The following is a 26,135-nucleotide window of genomic DNA, read 5'->3' as shown; positions in this document are numbered from 1 at the left end:
TGCTGAAGAGAAAGGTTTTAAGTCCTTTTTTAAAACTCTCACTTGACTGTGGTGCCCTCAGATGGTCAGGGAGAGCATTCCATACGCGAAGAGCAGCAGAACAGAAGGCCTGGTCCCCCATGGTGCGGCGTTTAGTTCTGGGGGGGAGGAGGCAATTTGTGTTCATAGAAGTCAGTGGGGTGAGGAGTTCTTTCAGATAGGTCGGGGCATTGCCGTAAATGCACTGGTGGGTGAGGGGGGAAACCTTGTATTCGATCCTGGCAGAGATGGGAAGCCAGTGAAGACAATAGAGAATGGGTGTGATGTGTTCATATTTACGCACTCTTATCAGGATCCTAGCAGCGCTGTTCTGAATGTATTGTAGCCTCTGAAGACTCTTGCCAGGAATCCCAATGAGAAGTACATTGCAATACAAGGTCTTGTTCCGACAACAGCAATAAGCATTCTTTGAGCTCAAACAGGACCATTGCTTTATTATTTTATCAGCAATAAATCATGCTTCTGCCAAGATATCTAGAAAAGTATCTTCTTCTTGGCTTTAAGGTTGTGTGATCTTGCCTGGGACTTAAATCGTTGCATGTATGTGGATGCATATGAAATTTGAATTTAGAAGAAAACAGCACTATTTAAACACAGTTTGTGTGTATGTTTTTCAGCTCAACCAGTGTTGTACTGGTGCAGCAGGAACATGTCATTCTGGAGTAATGTCTCTTTTAACCTGGCTGTGCTCATAAATGTGTTGGTGGCCTTCTTCTATCCGCTTGACGGCATGAGCGACAGTGAGTACTACAGCAGCCCCTCAGCCTCAGCAGCCTTACATCTTACTCCTCAGGCTAGTCTATAAACTCTGACCATGTATAAACATTTAGTCAGAAAGATTACAGCACTGCATAGTCTCTTTATAATACTCTGTTTTATACACAAATACATAGTTACACTAGTCTGTGTGTTTTTAATTGTGTGCCTTTTCACCAGGTCAGCTGGACCCATCTCTTTCTGCGCTGCTGTGGGTGTGTGTGTTGGGTTCACTGGGTTTTGTGTTGCTGTTGCCCAGTCCAAATGCAGTGCGGGTTCTGGTCATTTCCTCTGTTCTACGACTGGGCTTCTCATTAGGCCTTCAACATATGCTGTCTCTGCTGGGAGCTTTTAATGTATGTGCATTCGCTCTCACAAAAACACTCTAGATCTATTACCTATAAACCACTGAAACGTATAATGGAATACACTTTTACAAAATATACTGATGTTTTTTTAAGAGTTACTCCTTAGAAATCTAGTTATTTTAGTCATGTTGCCGTACAGTTGATTTCAATTACACAATTATTTAAAAGTACTTATATAATTATTATGTATTGCATATTGTTAGTTGCAATGAGAAATACTAACACTATTAGTACACTCACTAATAACACTAATAACTTCTAACAGTACTGATGATGCTCTGAGAGCTGTTAGCATTAAGGCACTCAAGTGAATTTTTTTCTCTCTGTGTCATTTAGGTGTGTAATAAGATTGTGTTCCTGCTGAGTTTTGTGGGTAACCGGGGGACGTTTACGCGTGGATACAGAGCGATGGTGATGGACAGAGAGTTTCTGTTCCATTTGCTCTATCTCCTCATCTGTACACTCGGCCTCTGTGGACACGTCTTCTTCTACAGCTTACTGGTAACGTTTTGATAAATGTTGAACATCTCTATTCTAATCAAGGCCTTTGATTTAGTCATGTATAAAGATAAAGCGGGGTCCAAAAGTCTGAGATCTGAAAATGAAAATCTGTGATTTTTCATTTAAACCTGGAAATAAACAACTAAAAGTTTAAAAAAAATTGAAAAAAGAGAAAAGACAAGTAAAAATGTGAAGAGGTATTCAAGACTATTTGTAGATCACTATTTACATTTAAGCAATTTTTGTCATGTTAAGGCCTTTTTACAAAAAGGTCAGACTTTTTAATCTTATTCCTTGCATCACAGCTTTTGTTTCAACAATGTTTAGGTGGATTTAATACACTCATCAGAGTATTTTGTAAATGTTGTGAATATTTCAGATATTCAACTTATTACACAAATTAGACTTGTGGAGCAACTGTACTTGTTACTAATAATACTACACTTTTTTCTGCTTTCTCATAAATAAAAAATTGTTACAACAGCATTACATGATTATGCTATTACTTACCAGGAATATGTACGTCTTATTAAAACAGAGATTCCAATTACCTAGCATACTGTAGCCCATGTAAAGTTGAGTAAGTAAATGACCATTTTTGTTGTTATTGTATGTTTTTGTGTTTTCATGAATAGTTATTTGACCTGGTGAACAGAGAGGAAACTCTGCTGAATGTGATTAAGAGTGTGACACGTAATGGTCGCTCCATTGTGCTGACAGCTGTACTGGGGCTTATCCTGGTCTACCTCTTCTCCATTGTGGGTTACATCTTTTTTAAAGATGATTTTATCCTGGAGGTGGATCGAATTCCTAACAGCACTCTGGGTATGGAACTGACACACACAATATAAGGTCAAACTAAAATAGCTTTGAAATGTAAACACAAAAGTAAATTGTAGTAGCTCTTTATGACATTGCTGGGCACTTAAAGGGCTTATTGCAAAAAAATCAAAATCCTGAAGCACCAGAAACTTTTGTGTAAACATGAAAAATGTTGTTCAGGTCTACTCCAGAAATATTTGCCCAAGAAACAGTTCTCACACAAAGTGCTACTCCATTAAAAACTTTAATATTTAAGATTTTGGAAGAGGTCCTTTTAAGGGCTCAGTAGTTTTTGTTATGTACTTAGTTCCCAAATGCATGTCCTTGGTAATACCCTGTTTGTGTGTGTGTGTGTGTGTGTGTGTGTGTGTGTGTGTGTGTGTGTGTGTGTGTGTGTGTGTGTGTTGCAGAGGAGGGGGCGAGTATGGCCAGTGGCTTTCTGTCTGAGGGTACGTGCAGTGTAGAGAATGGGACTTGCCTGACTGTTGATGCAGCAGAAGGTAAGCAGTGAATTTTTTTTTTTTTTTTTTATTAAATTGCACATTATATTCCCGTTTGAGTCACAGATAGCATTGAACATAAGTAGATTCTAATTTGTGTTTATGTAATGTGCTTTTGTGTGTGCAGATGATGTTGAGAGAGCGTGTGATTCTCTGTGGATGTGTATGATTACTGTACTGAGTCATGGTCTGAGGAGTGGGGGAGGAGTCGGTGACGTGCTGCGTAAACCCTCTAAAGAGGTATTCTTATTCACACCACGCACACTTTCACAGGAGTGGGCAATATTACAGTTTGATATTATCACTGTATATTTCATCACAAATACCTTTCCTGAGCATATGCTGTATATTTTCCGTATTTAAAGGATGTATAAAAAGATGAAACATGCAGTCTCCAGGAATGATGGTATTATATTTTTGCCACATTTCTCACCGCTGCAAACACATAGTAGAGGAGGTCATTAAGTTATGAGCAATACATCAAGATTATGTATTATATTTGGGTGGGTTTGTCTGTGTGCAGGAGCCTCTGTTTGCTGCGAGGGTTATCTATGACCTGCTCTTCTTTTTCCTGGTCATCATCATTGTGTTAAATCTGATCTTTGGTGTCATCATTGACACATTCGCTGACTTGAGGAGTGAGAAACAAAGGAAAGAGGAGGTGCTGAAAACCACCTGCTTTATATGTGGTGAGAATACATACATATAAACACACGTAGGGTTTAAACTCTAGGCTTATTATGCAGTTATTAATCATAAGACCTACTTTTGCAGTAGCTATGAGTTACTCAGTATCTGCTATAAAACCGCTACGTGAGGTAGATCGCTATGAAAGTGAGGTGTAAACCTACAGTTCCTGTGAGTTGAAAGGGGTTAGGTTACATATTGAAAATGTTTACATAAAAATGAATATGTGCATATTATAGTTGAAGACATAATGTGTGTATATTTTACTTGTGGCATGTTTATGCAGGTTTGGAGAGAGATAAGTTTGATAATAAGACGGTGACGTTTGAAGAGCATATCAAAGAGGAGCACAACCTGTGGCATTACCTGTACTTCATCGTGCTGGTCAGAGTGAAAGACTCTACTGAATACACTGGCCCAGAGAGCTACGTGGCTCAGATGATCAAGGTGAATTACATATTTCATCAGTAAAAAGTTTTGATCTGCACCATTTCTAACAGGGCTTTTCAAACTTCAAATGTTTCGATCTTAGAATTATATTAGCACACTTCACGACCAATGTTTTATTTCTCTGACATCATTGGCCTTTATAAGAACTGCACCTGTTACTGACTCTAGCCCATCCTTTGCTGGACTATTTTTTAGCCCACCCCTTTACCCCGTTCAGTAATATCTAGTTTATGATGATCCACTGGCTTTCGATTATTACTTGGGTGGTGGAGCATTCTTTGCACAGCAGCATAGTTGTGCAGCTACCAAAAAGTGCACCTGTTCTATTACACCATGTGTACGCAGTATATATGTATCATATATACCTGTTGTAAATATGCCTAAAATACTGTATAAAATGTCCCATGAGTGTAGGTACAAGGTGGGTGATAAACTGGCAACAAGCAAAAATAAACATGGTGGACTGCCTCATATGTGTACTCCGACTGCTAGTGATGTCCCTATTAGGCATTTGGCAGGTGTTCTTATCCAAAGCACCTTTCAATTTTTTATTATGTTACAGAGTTAGGGGATTGTAGCGTTAGGAATCTTGCCCAAGGACTCTTATTGGTATAGTGTGGTGTACTTGCCCAGGCAACCAGCAGTGAAATTACATACTACACCATACTATGTTGCTGCTGAAGTAGGTCATTATACACAATAGATTATAGGGTCATTTCCTCACTCTCTTCACAGGAACACAATCTGGACTGGTTCCCTCGTATGAGAGCCATGTCTCTAGTGAGCAGTGATGGAGAGGGAGAACAGAACGAGCTGCGTTGTCTGCAGGAGAAACTCGAGTCCACCATGAGACTTGTCTCCAACCTGACCAATCAGCTCACTGAGCTCAAAGAGCAGGTGTGTGTTATGTATGTATGAATATGAACATGTTTGTATCAAAGTATGTTTAGACACTTAATTCCATTTCTGTTACATAGATGACTGAACAGAGGAAGCATAAGCAGCGGATTGGACTGTTGGGAAATCCCGCCCACCTCAATATTAACCCACAGCAGCCTGCCTGAACAGAGACTCAATCAAACAGGAAGGAATTGTATGTCGTGAATGTGCATATGCATGTGAAAGAAAGCGAGCAAAAGAGACACTTGCTGTACTTCATGAATCCAGATGTAGCCGTAAAAGATGGAGTGTGGTAGGTAGCACATCAGCATACTCCATCTTCCACACACTGATACCTATTCAGCTAAGCGCAGTCACCCAAGTGCCCTAAGCCTCTAAATGAAGGAATGTCCACTAGGCTGAGGCTTAACACGTTCACCAGTGGAGCCTTGTGTCATAAAATACTTTTTAAATTTTAATCTTTTATTAGCTTTGGTACTTTTAACCTATTATTCACAGTGGTACTTGGTACATTCAGAGCAGCACTTACACAATATCCCAATAATGCTCCACGACACCCAATGTAGCATATTTAAGAAAATATGTGTTTAATGATAGCAGATGACAGAACGCAGGATCAGAACAAATGCCTACAGATTTTTTTTGCCCCCCCATGTATTGTGTGTAACACAAATTCTCCAGATAGTGCTGACATTAGCCATCACTAACAGCTTTTGCACTTTTTTGTTTTTGACTGTAGTATTATGAGATGCTTTCACAAGTGCTAAATTGTTGTCAATCATTGTGTGAAGGTTTTTTTTTTTCTTCAGAAAACTACATCTCTATTCTTCTTTGACCCAGTCTGTTAGGATTTGCTTTGAGATTTTTCTAGGGTTATATATGTATGCACATAATCTGTGTCAAGATTGTATTTTTGCTGCCTGTACACATCCATGCAACATTGTAAGGAAACCAAAGATATTTTTCACTCTGCCAGATTTTATATTTACCTTATTGTTTGCCTTAATATTAAAATTATTCTGTCAAATGAAGATTTTTTTATTAAAGGTCATTAATGACCTTACAGTCATTCAGTGAATTTAAAAAGCTTGTACACACGCTTTACTGGGTGGATGTTTTTTTTTTTAATCAGAGATGGTTTATTTGCACAAAACAATAACATACAAAGAAATTGTGCACAAAATAATTCAGAAATACAAATAAAAGAACTTGGAAAGAGAGAAAGAGTGGTTGTTACACATGGCCTGGTTAAATAACAGCTATTCTGAAAACTGGGTCTCCTGACACAGATTAGTTATGTTCTACTGAAGTAGCAAAACTAATCTGTGTCCACAAAACAGCATCAGAAAACTGCGTCTCGGCCTGGATTTCAAAAATGATACAACAGCAGCCGATTCTATAAAACAAGTGTGACACAGCAAAGATAAACAGCAGTAATGTGCGTGATTCTGATCATTTTAGTCTGAATATCTTTACTGTCACCATAGAGATGCTTGCACTTTTGTAGAGGAAACACCAGAAACATTTAGTAATTTCAGAAAAAAATAATGTCTAACTTGTTCAGTGTGTGAGCATGCCATTGCATGTCTTTGCAGACCAGGTGTAGCACACCCAGTTGTATTTTTGTTTTTAATAATCAGACAGTATCAGCTTAGTGTATCCAGGCATTAATTTTAACATGGGTCATGCTACTGTTATCGGCTGCAAAGTATTTTGTAAATGTTCAGATTTACAGGTATTTACATACACAAATACAACACCCGAGTTGCTGTTCACAACGAAAAAGTGCTTATCAAATAAATATATTGCATCCATAATTATCTGAAACATGATGAAGACATCACTGGAGTAGGAAAGGAGCTCCATTCACTTTCCCATCACATTGTGACACTGCCACTGAATGATGAAAAAACTTCAATATGAGATGATTTTAAAAGTTGACACAGTTGACGGCTCAGTGATAAAGTAATAAGGTTGAGTAAATTTTGCAATGAAATCGTAAACTTTACACTTTGCTCATCCTGGAAACAGCATCTCCTGGCAGCACAAACATTAAATACCAGCAGTGTCTTGAATTAACTTTACTTTGAATACCATCATAATCTGCTTTGTCACTGTGCTTAATGTATTTAGGGCTAAAAACAAACAATTTCAGTTATTTCATTCAGTTAGATCAGGAATACTCGAGGGAAGTAAGTGACACGTTGCTCACAGCAGAAGCAGGGGTATATTTGATTTGCTGCTTTAAGACTTCTGTATGCTATTGATTTGAATAACTAAATCTCCAAATAACCAAAGCTCTGGGTTTTCTATGATCGATAATGGGTATTAATTCATTTAGACTTAGTATGACTTATTAAGAAGGTTCATTTAGAATGAACAGCGGCCAAAACATCCTTACTGAGGCTTTAGATAAAGTCTGATTTGTTTGGCACAGTGTAATTCAAAACATTTTTCAATCACCACCAAAAAAAAAAAAAATGTGCAGTTCACACATTGTGGGAAAGTGTAAACATCTCCCCCAACAGATCTACAGTACTGCTTAAGGGAATGTTTTAATGCAACTAAGAAAAAAAAAGAAAAAGAAAAATAGAACAAAAAATAAAAACAAAACAGCAAAATAAAAAAACCCAGGTTGAAAAATTTCTTTAGAAAAATGCCAAAAAAATCTTTTTGCCACACCAATCATCTTTGTTTCTAGTCCACACTGGCATCACATGCGCGTAGTTACATACATGTGTGTACACACATACCCCAACACTAGGGTTCATTGTCTTAAAACTGGATTCCAGTTATCAATCTGGTACATGAATAAAGAAAGAAAAAAAAAATGAAAGTAAAAATCCTTCAGTTCACACTGTGCTCTGTGTTCCTGAGCACAAAAAATACAAAAAGAGAATAATGAAAAAGAAACGCTGGCTATCAGTTGAGTAGCCTGATGGAGTGTAGCTGTGGTGTGAAATGTCTGAGATGTGTACGTCACTGGTGAGCAGGAACTGTAAGAAGGGCCTCCTCAGCCAGACGGCAAATGTCAACATTCTGTTCAAAGAAAAAAAAAAGTGAAGGGAACGGTGGTGTAAGAGACAGCATCCCAGAGGATGAGAAGTGAACTTTTTAAAGCGCTATACCACAGGCCTGCAGTCATTTTTCCACAGACATAGCCTGCAGCTGATCTAGCCACAGTAGATTTCTCCCCCACAAAGAATAGCTTATAATCTTAGTGGCTTTACATATTACTAAGGACTGGAATTGGCAGGTTTTTGCTCTTAATGCACAATCTGCAAATTTAGCCTTTATTTTGGCTGAGCTGTTTGGTCAATTTATGAGGTAAATAACAAGAGCTGGGCATGTGGACAACACTGTATCTGAATGCTGCTGATACACCTACACAATATAAGTGTCAGAGCATAATTATATATGCTTGTTCCCTCTTACTTTCGAGGTGGCATTTTATTTAATTCACGTTATTTCAATAGGCAACTGATTATTTACAGGTTTACAGGTTACATATTTCAAATGGCAAATTAGGCTAATACCTCTCGTCCAACACTTGCTTGCTCATATCCATGTTTTCTATCATAAAAGTTTGGTTTCTCTCTTCAAGATTAAACACAAATGAAGGACAACATTAGGCCTAGCAAACTAGTTGCCACTTTGGGGTAGTATTTGAAATAACATGCATCTCAACACAGATTCAATCAACATCCAAAAGAAATGGTTCACAGCAAGAAGGTCACACAGATGGACATATTGTTAAAAGAAGATTCCAAACCAGTTCCATGTTCCATACCTCAGGTTTGTCCCTGTGGGTGTTCACTGCCTCCACATTGAGATAGATGGACTCCACCTTACACCCTTGCATAACAGAAGAGAGAGGAGGGAGGGACAACCAAATTAGACATTCATATAAAAACACAAAATACTTGAGGGCAGCAAACAGACACACACAGTGCGTTTACTTTGGAATTTAAACACGTCATATTCTTAATAATTACTGAGCAGCTAATTACTTTAAGCACAAGAAAAAAATCAGCTATCTTTAGCCTCAATCATGAAATTATCCATTTCAGAGAAATTTCATGTTTATGCATTTGCACACATGTTGAATATAGGAGGAACATAGCAGACTGTCTCACCATAGGCCACTGGAGTGAGCTTCAGCACAGTGTGTAGGGGACATTTCAGATAAGGCAACTCATCTAAAATACAACAACAAGACAGGGTAGAATGTTAATTTTCCATTTATAATCAACCAAGACTGATGTGAATATTTTCAATAACCAAAGACCCCAACAGGGAAACAAAAGTAAAACTTCACAGGAGTGTGACGGATCATACCTGCACTTTTGTCCAGAAAGTAGGCAAGGAGACAGCGCATGACAGCCTGGTGGCAGATGACCAGAATGTTTTCCTGCCTTTCCAACTCCATAATTACTGGCTCCAGTCGTTGTACCAGGTCCTCGTAAGACTACAAATGAAGAGAGTGTTAAATGCAAACACTTCCAGCAATCATGCAGGCACAATGAACTAACTTCAAGCTTAGCTTCATGGGGAGGTGCCCGACTTCACTGTGTGCCAAATCTTTGCTTACGTTACTTAAATAAGAGGACAAAATGGCTGGCATGTTTTGAAAGGAAAGCTCAGTAATGAATTTGCTTCCAACCAATGCCAAACTTAGGGTAAGTTTACAAAATGTTTAAAACGTCCCCTACCGAAGCTAAATTGAATAAAATATCCTATTATGTTTAACTGACTATATTTCATAGTATACTGGTCCTCTGGCACAGCCAAGTTAAGATTAATTTTCTAAGAAATATAAATGAGAAAATTTACCTCTCCTTTAGGGTAGCGATAGCGGTACTTGTCCTGGTCACGCAGAGCAAACTCTAGAGGATAATGCTCCTGAATCTCTTCATACATCATCTCCTCACACACTCCCTATAGGCAGTAGCAGAAGTATAGAAATAAGCAAGAATTTTTTTCCTAAAGTATCATAATTAAGTCAGTTTGCCATTTTATCAGTGTGCAGTGATGTACTCGTACTCTTATCGTTTTATATGCAAAAAGATTTTTTGCTAATCAGTCCCTTACAATCACCTCACACACACAACATAGGCTAACAAGTCACCATAACACAGGCCAACACACACTTACAGCATCAATTTCATTTAGAGCTTTCCACTGTTCATACTGCACCCCCAGAGCCTCAGCTGTCTGAATGGTTCTCTTCATCTGACTCGTCCAAACCTTCAGATCCTTTATATTCTGCTCCTGAATGAATTTACCCAGGCAAAGTGCAAACTGAGAGAGTAAAGGAGAAGAAAAGTGTGAGTGAGGAATTCAAGTGAAATGAGGATGAATGAGTGAATGAGGAATTCACTGAAATCTCTGCTGAAAAACGACTGGTCCTGAAAAATTCCTTGGCTGCATAAAAAGGATGGTGATTTCTATTATGTTTACATTTATGTTTACATTTACATCCTGTCTCTCACATTTGCTTTTTTCTATGTGCACACACACACATACGCGCACCCTACCTCTTTGCCACGAGTTGACAGGCCTGAGTCCCCACCAATGCGTCCCCTGATGTTTAGCTCGCTCTCTCCGTGGCGGCAGAGGTAAATGGAGCGTGGAGTGATGTGGATATTCATCAGGTAGTAGACAATTCGGCTCTGAATATGATCTAGCACACGATTAACTAAATACTGCCGTCCTACGTCCATCACTTTGATGTACGACAGCTCTCTACCAAACACAAGGAACAATACAATAAACAGACATTTAATGGAAGATGTAACATTTTAGTTCATTATAGTTTTAATTCATGAGGTTCAGTTTAAATATAACATCCAGAAGACTTTCAAAATCAAAACATCACATAGAACGTAAAAAAACGTAGAAGTCACACCTGTCCAAGATCTCATCCAGTGGCTGATAGGAGCTTTCATAACATTTGATTCTTTTCATAAAGTCTTGAATGGCCTCCTCAGTGTTACAATCAATGTAGTCTGGGCTGCCCAGCTTCACCTGCTGCTTACACACACAGTAATACCTTGAATTTGCTGAACTCAATTTAATAAAAGTTACATCTACACATACCTCCATATTTGTCAACACAGAAACTACAGACTTACTACAATGTTCTGGGCAATAACTTCAGGGTCTTCACACACAGACTCAACAAAGAACACCTGCGAAAAAGAAACAGACCATGAGCAAACTAACGCAGAGGTTTATCATGAGGTTTAGGACCTTAAAGGCTTCAACAAGCACCCAATTCACAGATGCAATGGAACAACGTGTGGGTGAGTCTGTGAAGTGAACTGGCCCAGAAGAACTTGTTAGTACCTTGTAGCCATTCTGCTCTGAAAATCTCAGGATCATACTCCTCCTCTCTCTTGTAGTGTTAGTGGCATCAAACACCTGGTGAGTTAACACATACCAACTATTACACACAGTACTGCTCAGCACCCCACCTGGTAAGTGCAGCATACAGTTACACAGTGAAGCAGTCTTCAAATCTACTGTTTAAACTACACAATGAATATTCCAATGAACATTTATGTGTTGATTGCACTTACAGCCACCTGACCTCCTTCCACACTGAGATACTGTCGGACATCATTCAGCGCTGTCAAAGCACACTGCCTGAAAACATACACACACACACACACACACACACACACACACACACACACACACACACACACACACACACACACACACACACACACACACACACACACACACACACACACACACACACACACACACACACACAGAACCAGCAAACCAGTTACAAAGCAGCCAAAACCAGAAACACACATCAGCACACATAGAGGAAAGAACACAGTCTTACTTCCTGATCTTTAGTCCCTCCTCATTGTCAGGGCGAAAGAACTCAAAGTTCTTGTAGATCTTCAAACACTCCCTCCGATACTGACCAACATTGAACTCTAAACACACAAAAATCAAATATCATAAAGATGTTTTCTGCATGTGTGCGTATGTGTATTATATATATATATATATATATATATATATATATATAAATTTTAAGGGGAATCTTTTGGCAACTCCTGATTCGATTATGATTCAGAGGACCGCGATGCAATTATAAAACGATTATCGATGCATCTTGATGCATCTTTTTTTTCTACAGGACCTCTTTTTTTCCCCTCACTGTGTGATGAACAGGTACTTTTAAAACAAAGTATCTTTTATTAATAAATCAAATGGAAGTGATGTGGTAAGTGAACTGGAAGGCTCTCATTCACTGCTATTGTTTGGAGCACCTTAGATGCTGCTGGCACCCATCTGTGATAAAATGTGCAGTTACGGTGAAATAAGATCCTGTGATAATGGATGTCCATGCAGCACATGTTGCAGCCGTCCTGCTCATTTTCTTTAGTGATTTTATAACTCCGGATTTGGTCTCGTTGTAGAGAGTCAGGGGTCACTGTGTGTCAGTAAAATATCTGCGAGACGGGATGTGAGCAACACAGTGTCAAAGCCCAGTTTCCCAACAAGACTGCAGGTCACTTAGCAACACAGTCTCTCCTGCCTAGTAGTGAACGAAAAGGCAGAGGGAGAGATTTAGCTTAGACTAAGATTTGGAGACTTATTCGCATTTATAAGCACCTTAGTTGGTTTCCCGGAATGTTAAATCTGCAAAGACTGTCAAACACTAAAAAGTTGTGAAGCACAAGTTGCTTTTCTTTCGAATTTTCTCATTCCACCTGAAATGGTGCCGCATATACGTTCAGCGCCTCAGTCAGAATTTAAGGAGGAGCTGAAAAATGCAAACAAGAAGCTGGAGAATAAGAAGCGACTTCAGCCCCGCAAAACAATCGAACAATGAGACGTTTTACAATAAGCTGCTCTACTTCTGAGGAAAAGTTTTCTGGCGGAGACGAGAGGAAAGCAGCTATAGCTGAGCTAAATTTTTTTTATTTTTGTTGAAAGGAAAAAAGGCTTTTCTGAACATTTGGGTTGTGACTTCTGACCTTACTTAGCTTTAATGCAGAGGGAGCACGTCGGATTTCTCACTCATCCAGTTGTGTTTTTGTTATGTGCCACCACAGACAGCCTGGGCGCTACACTTACCCACTTCCAAGTTCCGCCCTTTGCGTTACGTCAACATTACACTATAAATTAAAATATAGAAAATCGCTTTTTGACTTTTGTGAATTGATTCAGAATCGTTCACGTCTGCATCGCAATGCATCTAAGAATCTATTTTGTCCTGCACCCCTAATATATTCACACACACACACACACAGGGACGCTCAATCATACTGAAATGATATTGGTAAATGCAGATTTTTGCTTTAAAAACATTCAGGACATGTTCAGATATTTCAAACCAAATTTAATTTACTGTACCCTAAAACAGCAGAACATTTAGGCGATGCTGGAATAATCTGCTAAAATGTCTGCATTTTAGATGCAGTTACATTTTCTAAATTTCATAATTGTTTATTTATCATTAGCAGATCTTAAAAATATCTATTGTCATCTGCCTGCAATTCCAATATCAGTGTATCCATAGTTAAGAGAATCTAGCAGCTTTGTAACGCATTCTTTTCTCACAGAAAAGTTGCACTCAGGAAGCTTGGGAAACCATGAGAAAGCTAAAAAAAAAAAATACACTGATCTTGAATTTTTTCTTTATTATGTAAATCTATATACTGTCTAGCATGTGTGTGTCAGTTTAACATACCTTTAGTTGGTACACCAATCCAGTTGAGGTAGCGAGTTAGTTTCTTAGAAATGTAGGTTTTCCCTCTAGCTGGCAACCCCACTGTCACAATTAGGGTGGGACAGTTGGTCATACATACTGAAAGAAAGCAAGAAATAAAGAAAATAAAAAGACAGAAAGGAGACACTAATGTAAAAAAATGCAAATAGCTTGGTGAATCTGCTCTCCACACAGACATGTGAAAAGAACCAAAATGAAAGGCAAACTGAAAATGAATACCCTCTTTGTTCATCTCTTTTCAAAGTGCTAACCATGCAGAGAGGCTACAGCGGAGCACCACATATGTGAGAATTTTACACAAAGTCCTCTAAAAACTTTATATCAAAAAGCAACTTTGGCCAACGGATGACCTCCTAAAATTTCAAGGTCTGACAATCCAAAATGACCAGCTGCTCCTGTCCTTTACTGTATAGGTATTAACTATATTACAGAAAGTAATGACACTGGTTTCTAAAGAAAGACAGTGTGGGAAAACCTGAGGCTCACCCTGACAGGGATTAGAGCTGATGCATGGTTGGTTAAATTAAGTTCAACTCAATGCAACTCAAAGAAACCTAATGTAACGTGAAGCTAAATTAAGTCCTGAAGTAAAACCAGCCATGAACAGACTGCAGCAATAGAAAGGAATCCACTCAACTGGCCAATAACGCTCAACTCCTGCAAGAGTGCAACCATGACACCTTACAGGAGTCATTAAGCAGAAATGACCAATCATGTTCCCTTCTTTTTTATTCAACTCAAGAATAAAAATACAGCAATTATTAGGGTAATCTTCAGTACAAACTAGCCATAGCTCAACACCCCTTCCGTTACTCTAATCCCATCTAGCAGCAAATGCTTTCAATTAAAACAAAATACATATTTAAGAAACAAATAGTTCAATGTTAAAACGTTTAATAATGTACTTAATACATTACTGACAGATGTTATTCATATTGTTCTTATTTTAGATAAGCGTGATGATAACAGCAACTGGATACAGAAGAACTACAAATCATACAGGACATACATGCAGGCTGACTCAGCAGGGCAGGAGCTTCAACTCTAAAGAAACGCAACAACAAATCTTTGACCAAGACTGCACTGTCATCATCCTCACCTCTCACTGTCTACACTTCCTCCTCCCTCAGAACATACGCACACAGACAAACACACTCAGGAAAGGAAGTGCTCTGCATTCAATTCTTGTATGTCAACATATAATGTTACGCAACTATCCTTATAAAAGCTGTTTAAGATGCATGACTGATAGAAAGTGCATTATGATAACGAACAGTGACAAATCATTCAAAATCATAAGTAAAACACAGAGTCTGAACTCAAAACTGTAATAATGAGGCAGCACTAACATCAGCTGTTTCAGCAACGTCACACAAGGTTAGGTTTGGGCAATGTAGTACAGTTTTCATGGTTATATCACAACATGTTTTTCTTAAAGATCATTAAATGTATTTATGCACAATTTATTAATTTATTATGTTTCATTGGATTTAATGGCATGTGGGGCCTGAAACTTGAATATCATTGCATTCAGTTTTTTTTTTTTTTTTTGCATTTTTCTAAATGTGGCACTACTGGGGGTTTTTGCTGTTACAACCTATCAAACGTTAGAAAATCTGAATATCAGGATGCACACTATTATAAGAACATCGTTATATTTTTATGCCATCTCACTCATCCCTACACAAGATATAAATGTGCTGCACATCTTTTATTATTATTTTATTATTATTAGTTTTCACAGTCATGTTGGAGCTCAAAAAACAGAACATGAATTAAGTGCCTTTCATCAGTTACGAGGCAACTGTATGTTAGCTGAGCTGTGTGTCATCAGTTGGGAGCCACTGACAGCTAGGAAGCAAAGATAGCTGATCAGCTAATTTGGACACTTTGGGTTTTGAATTTAATAGCTGCAGTCAATATTTTAAAAAGACAATTATAATTAAAAGACAATAATATTGTTAACCACAAATATTCATATGGCTATCAGCTAAAATTTCATGATCGTGACAGGTGCTCAACAGGTACATCATTTTCTCATTGCTAACACTCAAACACAGATATTCATATAAACCTCCTTGTTTGTCACACTCCCTTTGTCTGAGAGGTGACTGTGAAAACCAAGCAAGTACACTGAAAGCTAGTTTCTTGGACACAGATTAAGTCTAGGCTTTAACTAAATTTAATCACCATTAGAAAATTTTCTTAATCTTGGTCTGGGAAACTGGACCTAGGTGCTCAGTTAAGTACCAGTGTTCCCGCTATGATTTAATCCAGTTCCAGATTTGAATCCCTTTACTCCAGGGATGCAACACTAGTCTTGGAGAATTTGGTTTAGTGATTTCTTCAACTACATCAGATTCAACCCAGCGGTTAGTTACCAGGTTTAGTAAATGTTTGACCAACGTGTGCACGAATCCAGCCCTCCAGAACCAGAGTCCCCCAGCCCTGCTCTACGCTTCAGAGCTCAGTACAGCAGAGGAGGAAGAGGGTGGTTTTATCTAACATGACAGGACTGAAAATGAGAGGTGCACTGGGGGGACAGAGGGAGGTGGGAGGGAGCTATGAGGGGGCTGACGGGGTCATACAGCATTTTGGCTCGGTTTATTATTTACTGCAACAATACAGGCACACAGTATTTACCAGTGCCAGCCTTTTCTCAGCACTGCCAGGCTTCACACACACGAGCACAAACAGTTTTAGCATCCTTACGTTGTAAATATATTTAATTTAGCTTTAGATCAATTCACTACAAAATGTACACCACACTTCATGGCTTAGTTGGTTTCCTGCTTTAACTGATTACTAGCCACAGGAGCCACAGGAGCTACTATGGCTGGTCAGACTGCACACTGGACTTACTGCTACTGTTCATTCTAAAGGGTCTACGCGCTGGACCTGTACAAGCCACTGTAGCATCTCGCCTCTGCCCGGTTTTCCGCCCCAAGACGTGTGCGGACATATATCAGTGTAGAGCCCATTGAACCCAATGACCCCTTTAGCTTATAACAACGTCAGCGAGCATAATAAGAGCCTCGTAAAGCGAACAAAGCTTCTTACTCGATTGCATCACTTTTTAGGCCTTCTGTGAGCGGGAACAGGAGACTTTAAACCTATTCCGCCGTGAGCGCTACAGCTCCACGGGCCTAAAGCGCTAACAGACGTGGCTTTACGTGCCGGGTTTCTGCAGAGTGCTCGTGCGTTTAGTTAACACTTTCGCATCTCGCACTACGCTGAAGCAGCAGCAGCAGCACCACCACCACCACCAGCAGCAGCAGCACCCACCTCTCTTCTGCGAAATGTGTTTTTCCGGTAGCCCGTTCTTGCACGGCATCCATATCTTCCGTAGCGGGTTTTGTGTGAGCTCCCGGGGCATGATTGCCATCGTTATGTCTTCGGTAGCATTCATCCCGGTGGCGTTAACATCCCGTTTCTGTAGAGCCTTTAAGTCGCCTGTGAAAGCACGAGACTGTGGCGGCGGAGGGCTGCAGCGCAACTTATGTCATATCGGCTGAGGAGCGGCGAGATCACGGTTTACCGTAATACGACGAAAGGATGCGCACAAAGAAAACACTACGACCCCACAAAGCAAATGCAAACCTATACAACGACGTTAATGGCACTCTGATTCTTTAAGAATCCTCAGATTTAAAACATAAAGATACAGTCGTTCATCCACTGGAAAAGATGCTTAACTATAAATACGATTAAACTAAAAAGTTAGACTTATAAAATGTTCCACAAAGCACTTTCTAAGTTAACCTGATAAACATAAAACAATTGAGATGTCTGAAGCTCTTTCCCTCTTCTCTTATTGGACAGGCTTGACATTCAATTTGAACTGTTTAAATAATTGGAATTACTGAATATATAATCGCATTATTGCTAGTAGGACATATTATTTTTTGCTAAACTGCAAAACAGTGCAGGATAGACCTTCCCCATACGTTCCTTTGACAGAAAAAGACTAGACATTTTAAAAGAAGGCATATATGTTGTTCTACACGGTTCCAGCAGATGGGGGTGCAGCTGGCCATTGTTTACACTCCTCAATTATCGATTTTTTTGTTAGCCAGTTAATTTAAGCCAAATGTCAAGCCTGTCCCGCAGGAAGTGAGACAAAGGACCGTCCTTCTGTTTAGTCCTCACTGCTTAAATTATACAGACCACTGAAAAAATGAGTTTTTACCCCCAAACTGGAAACCTGTTTATTGACCACGTCCAGAGGGATGGACGGGTTTCAAAACTACCGTATCTCATGGGGGAGAGGCGCCCATCTTTAAAAAAAAAACATGAAACCGCAGGAGTGAAAGAGTGCACAAAATACAGAAGTGGCTGTTCACATGCAGCCCACATGGGCTGCGAATGTTGATATGGACCTGACCAATCAAAGGCTGGCGTAAGAGAGCGGTCCACCAATAGCGGGCTGGACTCGCTGCTCGGATAGGCGTGCACAGTGCAGGGGCTCAGAGTTGTAAACAGCGTGCTGGAACTGGGCAGCTTGTGCTTTTCAGAGAAAAACGGCTGCAACATATGAGAAGCCCACTCCTACTCCTGATATTGAATTATCAGATCCTGCGGTTCTGATGCGGAATGGAAGCAGCCTTAAGAAATCAGACGGTAATCAAAAGACGTGACACTTTAACGGTGTGTGCAGAGATAAACTCAACTCAAATATAAACGCAACACTTTATACTGAGAAATGCCACAAGAAGGTGAGGCTACAGAATTGTAGCAGCTACACACACACATACACACATGCTTACATATGTATATATGTTTATATAAAAACATCTCTTGCAAAAGAGCACAACGACGAGAGAAGGGTTCATTGGATGTTTACACACTGTTTGCTAGAAAGAATCTGATTTTTTTCAAAGATCTACTCACAACCTTCAAAAGGCGCATGCTGTTCATGATATTCATGCTCTGAGCACGCATTATGCTATTGGCCAGTGCATGGAAGTAGGCTTTTTATTGGTTTACAACCTTTTACCACCCACTTGCCCTCACTGTAACCGTTAAGGGACTTTTTTCCCAGACCTTTTCTTGGTGCCATTTGTTTTGAAAAGCATAATATTCTGAATAAAGTCTGACTTTTTTTACTTGTCCTAGTTTTTTCAGTAACCACCAGACTGCTAAACTGTATAGCAGTACAGGCTACGGCGCATGCAATAATTTGAAGATATCCAAGTCATAATGGCCAAATAGATATATATATATATATATTTATTTAAGTACAGACCTTCGTGAAATACAAAGTATACGGGAACTGAAAAAGTAGCCTGCTCATCCAAAGTCTGCAGCATGTTTTTTTGTCTGAGAGCATATAAGATGCCGATAGCTGCTCAGGAACTACTGTTTTTGTGACTTCAAAACGGGCAACACATTTACTTATATCTGCCTATTCAGCTCATAGACATTTAGTCCTGCCCATTTACAAAGAAGTTATGAGAAGTGTTTTTGAACATGAGGCGCAGTACAGCTCAGCCAATCAGAACAGAGCTTACCAGTCTTAAAGGTTCCACGACAACAACAGTCTTGGGCCTGTAGGTTAAGCATTTATCATTAAAGCAATAAGCCACGGGAGGCTGTGGGTTACTATGCTCTTAGATAAAACTCTCTTCCGCGATAAAATCACAGTAACCCATAGCCTCAAGTAGCCAACATAAAATACGATAAAATACACGACTTTCACAAAATGATTTAAGTTATTTTAATTAGTATTCCGGTAAGAAATATAGCTAGCTAGCTCCTTAAGTGTGTGGTTGCCAAGCAACCACGGACTGCTGAATGAGGAGAACGTTCGGTCGCCCACCGCTGTATATCGCGGAGGTTTCATGAATTTTTAAGATTTTGTCATATATGAATGAACATATGACGAGACAGCACTGTCTAAGGCAAAAACGTTTGTTTTGTAAGTATTTTTTGGTCACCAAATTATCACCGGGAGTCTCATTTAGCACCAATCCAGCAGCGCCCCTCTTCTTGTGCTGGGGCTGTATCTCAAATAGCTCCCTGCTCGCTACTAAGCGCACTACACAGGACTTTGAATAGCGGATCCGGTGCCCAATGGTACAAAATACAGCTAAGAATATTTTAGCCTGATCAGCCTACCTCTAGTTAAGAACATAAGTTACCAGTCCCTCAGTTAAAACAAAGCAGATTACTTCATCAACATATTCGGTGGTCCATGCGAACAGCATGAGAGTCAAATATTATTCCATTAACAGCACAGTTTTTTTTCGTGCCGTGGCATAGTAATACACAGTTCAGTTGCTGTCAGGCAGTCACAGGAGTGGTATATGGTGGATTTTACAACGGCTTTGAACACTGATCAACCAATCACACTTTAGAACCGGAACTATCCTTTTTACAAGAGCAAATCAAACCACACAACATCATAAATAGACAGGGGAAAATACTAGAAAAATGTAGGATATGGGCCCTTTAAGAGTCGATGTGTTCCCACCATGAGAAAGGGATCAGAGTTTAACCACTCTAGATGGCGTATCCATGTGTTCTCACCATGAGAAAGGGATCAGACTTCAGCCACTAGATGGCGTATCCATGTGTTCTCACCATGAGAAAGGGATCAGACTTTAGCCACTAGATGGCGTATCCATGTGTTCTCACCATGAGAAAGGGATCAGACTTTAGCCACTAGATGGCGTATCCATGTGTTCTCACCATGAGAAAGGGATCAGACTTTAGCCACTAGACGGCGTATCCATGTGTTCTCACCATGAGAAAGGGATCATACAGACATTAGCCACTAGATGGCACATTTTCTATCCATAAACTGTTTCTTTGCCTGGAAAGCACAATAAATGTTCAAAGGTTTGTAGACACCACTTCTAATTAGTGAAATCAAGGTGTGCCCATTTCAACATTTACTGTAAAGCCTTCCCAGAAGAGGTACTGCAGCAAACTGCCTTATATTGTCAACCTTACCTTTAATATAAGTATATCCTAATATTATTTTCTAGTATGCCTGTTATTAAAAGGAAATTCCACCAGTTTTAAAAATAAATACATTACGTGTCTTAGGTGAGGACAAGTTCAGAACTTCAAATATGTAATACTGCTTTTATTTCTTTAAGAGGAACCAACTTAATAGATGAGTAGATGAGTATGTACACTGTAAGGTTTGAAAGAAATTAGGTTGACACTGCCAACAAAGCAAATTTCATACATCACATTATGTCTTGTCTTGTCAGTGCCACAGAATATACAAACCTAAATAGTGTCCTAGTTTTGGTACGGCCTCTATAGCTCTACTGAAAAGAAAATGTGCTTTTAAAAGCAACTGTAGCTAATGAGAGGATTCAACAACAATTATTCATTCTCCCACTAGATGGGTAAAAAAAACATACTGTGAGTGTGTGTGTGTGTGTGTGTGTGAGAGAGAGAGAGAGAGAGAGAGAGAGAGAGAGACAGAGAGAGAGAGACAGAGAGAGAGAGAGTGTTAGTCTGCAGATCAGGAGGACTAATCCTCTGAATCAGGTGGGTGGGTCACTTTTTAAACTGGCCCCAAAACAACACAGGCCTCAGCACATACTGGGGTCATTCAGCTTCCATCTGATGTTTCCTGAATCAGCTGGTGCTGTAGCTAATTAATAAATTCCCTCCTATTGCTAGCTACAACAATTAATACTCTTCACTATTTTTATTACTAACTGATAACAAAAATGGTTATTACAAAACACGAGTGATGAAAACGAATAAACACCAGTACTGGTATTGCAGTTGCAGCATATTATGTTTCTGAGCACTCATATGAGTAACATTCATTCTTGTTTTAGTAGCATCTTCACTGTTATGAAACTAATCACCAATTAGGGATGATTGAGATCCTAACTTATCCTACTGTGTACACACACACACACACACACACACACACACACACACACACACACACACACACACACACACAGACACTAACTATATATTTCCAAAAGTATTCAGCCACCCATCCAAATGATTGAATTTAGGTGTTCCAATCACTTCCATGACCACAGTTGTATACAACCAAGCACCTAGGCATGCAGACTGCATCTACAAACATTTGTGTAAGAATGGGTCGCTCCCAGGAGCTCAGTGAATTCCACCATAGTATTGTATTAGGACACGGCATGTGCAACATGTCCAGTCATGAAATTTCTTCTCTACTAAATATTCCACAGTCAACTGTCAGGGGTATTATAACAAAGTGGAAGCAACTGGGAACGACAGTAACTCAGCCATGAAGTGGTATACCACGTAAAATGACAGAGTGGGGTCAGCAAATGCTGAGATGCGTAGTGCGCAGAGGTCGCCAACTTTCTGAGTCTATTGATACAGACCTCCAAACTTGATGTGGCCTTCAGATTAGCTCAACAGGGCGTAGAGAGCTTCATGGAATGGGTTTCCATGGCCCAGCAGCTGCAAGCCTTACATCACCAAGCGCATTACAAAGCATCGAATGCACTGGTGTAAAGCGCCACCACTGGACTCTAGAGCAGTGGAGACGTGTTCTCTGGAGTAACGAATCACGCTTCTCCATCTGGCAATCCGATGGACAAGTCTGGGTCTGGCAGTTGCCAGGAGAATGGTACTTGTCTGACTGCATTGTGCCAAGTGTAAAGTTTGGTGGAGGGGGGATTATGGTGTGGGGTTGTTTTTCAGGAGTGGATACTTTTGGATATATAGTGTACATATGATGACTAGATACTTTTATAAATAAATAAATAAGCAAGCATGTGTGTATGTATTGCTGCTGTTGGAACAAAACCTTAATTTTTCTACTTTTTTTTCCAGTTTTTAATATAATTTAAAAATGCCTATTGCCCTTTACACTGTGTGTTAATTTTATGATAAAGACACCAAATTAAATGGCCCAAAATCACTTGGAAAAAGGTTTGGGTCCATTGACTTACATTTAAGTATGTTTTTTCCTACTCCTGCAAAAAGTTATCATTTTGGAGATACAAGGTTTTGTTCTAATAGCTGTGATATTTATCTATAGTCCTAATTATCCAACCAAATAAAACAGTCTGTCTTGGCAATAACTGTGTTTATGCTCATAAAAACACCATATACCATTAAAATAAATGACAACAAACATTAACTCACTAAAATGTAACAGTGATTTCTTGTTTTCTAAAAAAGTGGTTGATATCTTTTAAGCTAGTAAGAAAACCACATGTTTTGTTCCAGATGTAATTTAATGAAGAACTGATTAGCCAAATCAGGTATTGGATGACTATACATAATACTGGGCTGGACAAGTTCAGAAATGGTTAAGCAATGTCACTAGCATACATAAAATCTGTACTTAATGTTCTAATATATGTTTTGAATTAAAAACTGTGAATTGGTGTTTACATATGTTCTCAAATGCCTAATATGCATATAAATGTTTACAATGTCGGCACATATATACTTTAATCAGTTCTGTTTCTGTATGCCTGTGATGTGCAGTGATACAAGGTCTTCAATCAACATCTACAAATACACACACACATAAACAAACACACATATATTTTCTCTTCTCTGTTCCAAAATCTCCAACATCCATATGTAGGGCAGACAGATTTCTTACATAACAGGCTATCACATCTGAGCCAATAATACATATGAGAACATTCTGTGCATGTGTGTGTGTGTGTGTGCGCGTGTGTGTACGCTGCAGCATTACATCATGCATAGCATACAATATATACAGCTAGCATTTCACCAAATATCTCTTATATGTAGAATGAAGAACATAAACAAAATGTACAAATGTACACACACAACTGCAGATGGACAGAAACAGAGGCTGTTGCTGACGACTGAAGGGGATTGGAGGCAATGCAGCTGAACTTTCACCCAGATACTGCAGAGAGAGAGGGAGGGGGAGTGAGAGGGAGGGAGGAGGAAAACAGGGAGGGATAACCAGAGAAAGAGAAAAGAATAGATATCGAGGCTACAGAATGAGTGGTATAAAATTTGAGGGAGAAAAAAAATGCAATGGAAAAAGACAAAGGCGGAAGTAATACCGAAGCATGTCCAGTACACTGGCAGTCTGACCTACATTGATCTATGCAGAAATATGAAATATTTCATATATTCTACAGCAGAAACACCCTGATATAATCTTCCATGATTCAGTTTATTCTGTGGTATATAAGGTGTTACCAAAGACCATTACAAAGAGCAGAGGCAGAGCAAGAGAGATAGGAAAACTGAGAGGGAGAGCAGAAACAGCAAGTAAAGGAGTGAGACACAAAAATCAGAGATAATGTTAAAAGTGCATTTATGAACCTTTTCCTAAACACCAAGTTAGCCAGTTCAGGTTGCCATGGTAACTCACCCCTAGTAGATCTCATTGCTGACGTACTCAATTCAGTCCTGCTATCACAAACCCTCTCCATCGCACGCGCGCGCGCGCGCACACACACACACACACACACACACAGCCCAAAGACACGTTACTCCTGGAACAGACTGACAGTGCACTGAGTAACTTCAACATGTACGCAGGATGGATAGAAAATGTTTATCAGGATAATTTAACAATGTTTCTTTACGGTATTATGACTTCCTCTTTACCATGCAATATTCAGTCAATATCAGATTTTCTTGACTGAAAGATTCTTAGGAATGTGGAGCATAACCTCATTAACACGCCGCAGCTCCTGCTCCACTTCCCTGCTAAAAATAATCATAAAATCATTCAAGGATTTTAATAGTTCCTGATGGTTATTAATGGTGTTTTGTGCTTTCCTGGTGGGAATCCTAATGCTGAACTAATTCTAGACACATCTGATGGTGTTCTGAGGGATCTAGGTGCTCTCCAAGAAAGGGATATAAAAGTAACCATTAAGGCAGTTCCCAAGAGGAAGCCAAACCATGGAGTTTGTCTCCAGTCGTGTTTGTTTTTCAGCAGGGCTCTTTCACCTGCCAACCAACCTCAAACCCCCGACATAGCTTGCAGTCCACTATGACATGTTTCAAGTCCACAACAGCAAGTTTAAGATGCCAAATCAAATCCCCTTTTCCTGAGATCTGTCCATCACCCGAGCCGTGCTCGCGTAACCTGAAGCAGCCCGGATCGCTACAGTGACCTGGAGACTTCCATTTACCTGCAGTCCAACACAACACACGAAAACTACAGCCTTACTCTGAACACATACACCGGGCGCAGAGCGAAGCGTTTCAGAATGGAAACAGTATTGTTTTTTTCCTGCATAACAGTTCACTTATTCTCAGTTCTTTAGCTCTGAGCGTGGTTAGAAAAGGTCTGCCGTGGTATGCCAAAGCTCTAGCAACATTATACAACGGCCACGAGCTTCTGTTTACACTCCATCCACTCTAATCATGGCTGGACCTCTGCGCTGTACGCACCGGAGAGCCGTTGGCTAGCCGTCGTCAATATGTTCGAGCACAATGGCAGTTAGTGAAGAACAGAGGAGTTCCCGCCAGGGTACAATACCGGTTTACTGCCCTGCTGACCGCTGACTGACCGAGTCCCTGCGGGTCCAGCTTACCTGCCCTGTTCAAGGGGCGAGTAGAGCCTCTCATGTCGCTGAAGCCCTGCGCGTGCCAGCGTGCATCAGGCTGCGAGTGTAGACAGTGGAGTGAGAATGAGTGAGTGGGTATACTGAGAGTGAGTTGGTAGAGCGGTGGCTAGAGTGAGTGAGTGAGTGAGTGGGTAGAGTGAGAGTGTGTGGGGAGAGTGAGTAGGAAATGAGTGAGAATGAATTGGCCGTGCAGTGGCTAGAGTGAGAGTAAATTAGTAGAGCAGTGGATAGAGGGAGAGTGAGTGAGAGGGGGCAGAGTGAACGTGAGTAGGTAGGGTGAGTGAGTAGAGTGAGAATGAGTGGGTAGAGCAAGAGTGAGTAAGTAGCGTGAGAGTGAGTGGTTGGAGCAAGAGTGAGTATGTAGAGCAAGAGTGAGTGGGTTAGAGTGAGAGAAAGAGTGAGTGTGTAGAGCGAGAGTAAAAGTGAGTGGGTTAGAATAGGAGTGAGTGGAGCAAGAGTGAGCATGTAGAGTGAGAGTGAGTGGGTTAGAGTGAGAGTGAGTGAGTAGAACAAGAGTGATTGTGTAGAGCGAGAGTAAGGTGAGTGGGTTAGAGTGAGGGGGTGGAGCAAGAGTGAGTGTTTAGAGTGAGAGTGAGTGGGTTAGAGTGAGAGTGAGTGGGTTGGAGTGAGAGTGAGTGGAGCTAGAATGAGTGTAGAACGAGAGTGAGTAGAGAAAGAGTGAGTGTGTAGAGTGAGAGTAAAAGTGAGTGGGTTAGAGTAGGAGTGAGTGGAGCAAGAGTGAGCATGTAGAGTGAGAGTGAGTGGGTTAGAGTGAGAGTGAGTAGAGTGAGTGGGTTAGAGTGAG

At 40.0% G+C, this 26,135-nt stretch overlaps 2 protein-coding genes across 5 annotated transcripts in view; one reads left to right on the top strand and one right to left on the bottom strand.

The window, feature by feature from the left end:
* The window catches only part of itpr1a (inositol 1,4,5-trisphosphate receptor, type 1a), a 44,354-nt gene extending 37,970 nt beyond the window's left edge, over window positions 1–6,384 (top strand). For 2 of the 3 annotated variants that reach the window (XM_017719824.2, XM_017719816.2), the window contains 10 exons: window positions 657–779; window positions 976–1,151; window positions 1,500–1,664; window positions 2,300–2,489; window positions 2,897–2,986; window positions 3,114–3,226; window positions 3,510–3,675; window positions 3,960–4,120; window positions 4,859–5,020; window positions 5,101–5,242. In XM_017719824.2, the coding sequence (XP_017575313.2) occupies window positions 657–779; window positions 976–1,151; window positions 1,500–1,664; window positions 2,300–2,489; window positions 2,897–2,986; window positions 3,114–3,226; window positions 3,510–3,675; window positions 3,960–4,120; window positions 4,859–5,020; window positions 5,101–5,187 (1,433 nt within the window). In that variant the 3' untranslated portion in view covers window positions 5,188–5,242. Of the gene's footprint in view, window positions 1–656; window positions 780–975; window positions 1,152–1,499; window positions 1,665–2,299; window positions 2,490–2,896; window positions 2,987–3,113; window positions 3,227–3,509; window positions 3,676–3,959; window positions 4,121–4,858; window positions 5,021–5,100 lie in introns of all 3 variants that reach the window. The other variant, XM_017719807.2, reaches the window with a different exon arrangement.
* A 790-nt stretch (window positions 6,385–7,174) lies between these two features.
* pfkfb4b (6-phosphofructo-2-kinase/fructose-2,6-biphosphatase 4b) lies at window positions 7,175–25,542 on the bottom strand. 2 transcript variants are annotated; one of them, XM_017719848.2, is made up of 14 exons: window positions 25,298–25,542; window positions 13,746–13,862; window positions 11,883–11,979; window positions 11,605–11,671; window positions 11,372–11,446; window positions 11,158–11,214; window positions 10,932–11,053; window positions 10,561–10,768; window positions 10,178–10,324; window positions 9,857–9,961; window positions 9,362–9,491; window positions 9,160–9,222; window positions 8,814–8,878; window positions 7,175–8,062 (listed from the first exon to the last, which is right to left on the bottom strand). In XM_017719848.2, the coding sequence occupies exons 1-14, from the start codon at window positions 25,329–25,331 to the stop codon at window positions 8,003–8,005; spliced, it is 1,347 nt and encodes a 448-aa protein (XP_017575337.1). In that variant the 5' UTR covers window positions 25,332–25,542; the 3' UTR covers window positions 7,175–8,002. The 2 variants fall into 2 exon arrangements, with proteins under 2 accessions (XP_017575337.1, XP_017575325.1); XM_017719836.2 differs by lacking the exon at window positions 25,298–25,542 and adding an exon at window positions 17,070–17,289.
* Between the last annotated feature and the right edge of the window lie 593 nt (window positions 25,543–26,135).

Source organism: Pygocentrus nattereri, chromosome 26, assembly GCF_015220715.1.
Source record: "Pygocentrus nattereri isolate fPygNat1 chromosome 26, fPygNat1.pri, whole genome shotgun sequence".
Lineage (NCBI taxonomy): Eukaryota > Metazoa > Chordata > Actinopteri > Characiformes > Serrasalmidae > Pygocentrus > Pygocentrus nattereri.
Note: the sequence above shows the minus strand (reverse complement) of the source record. Positions and strands in the feature narration are given on the sequence as shown.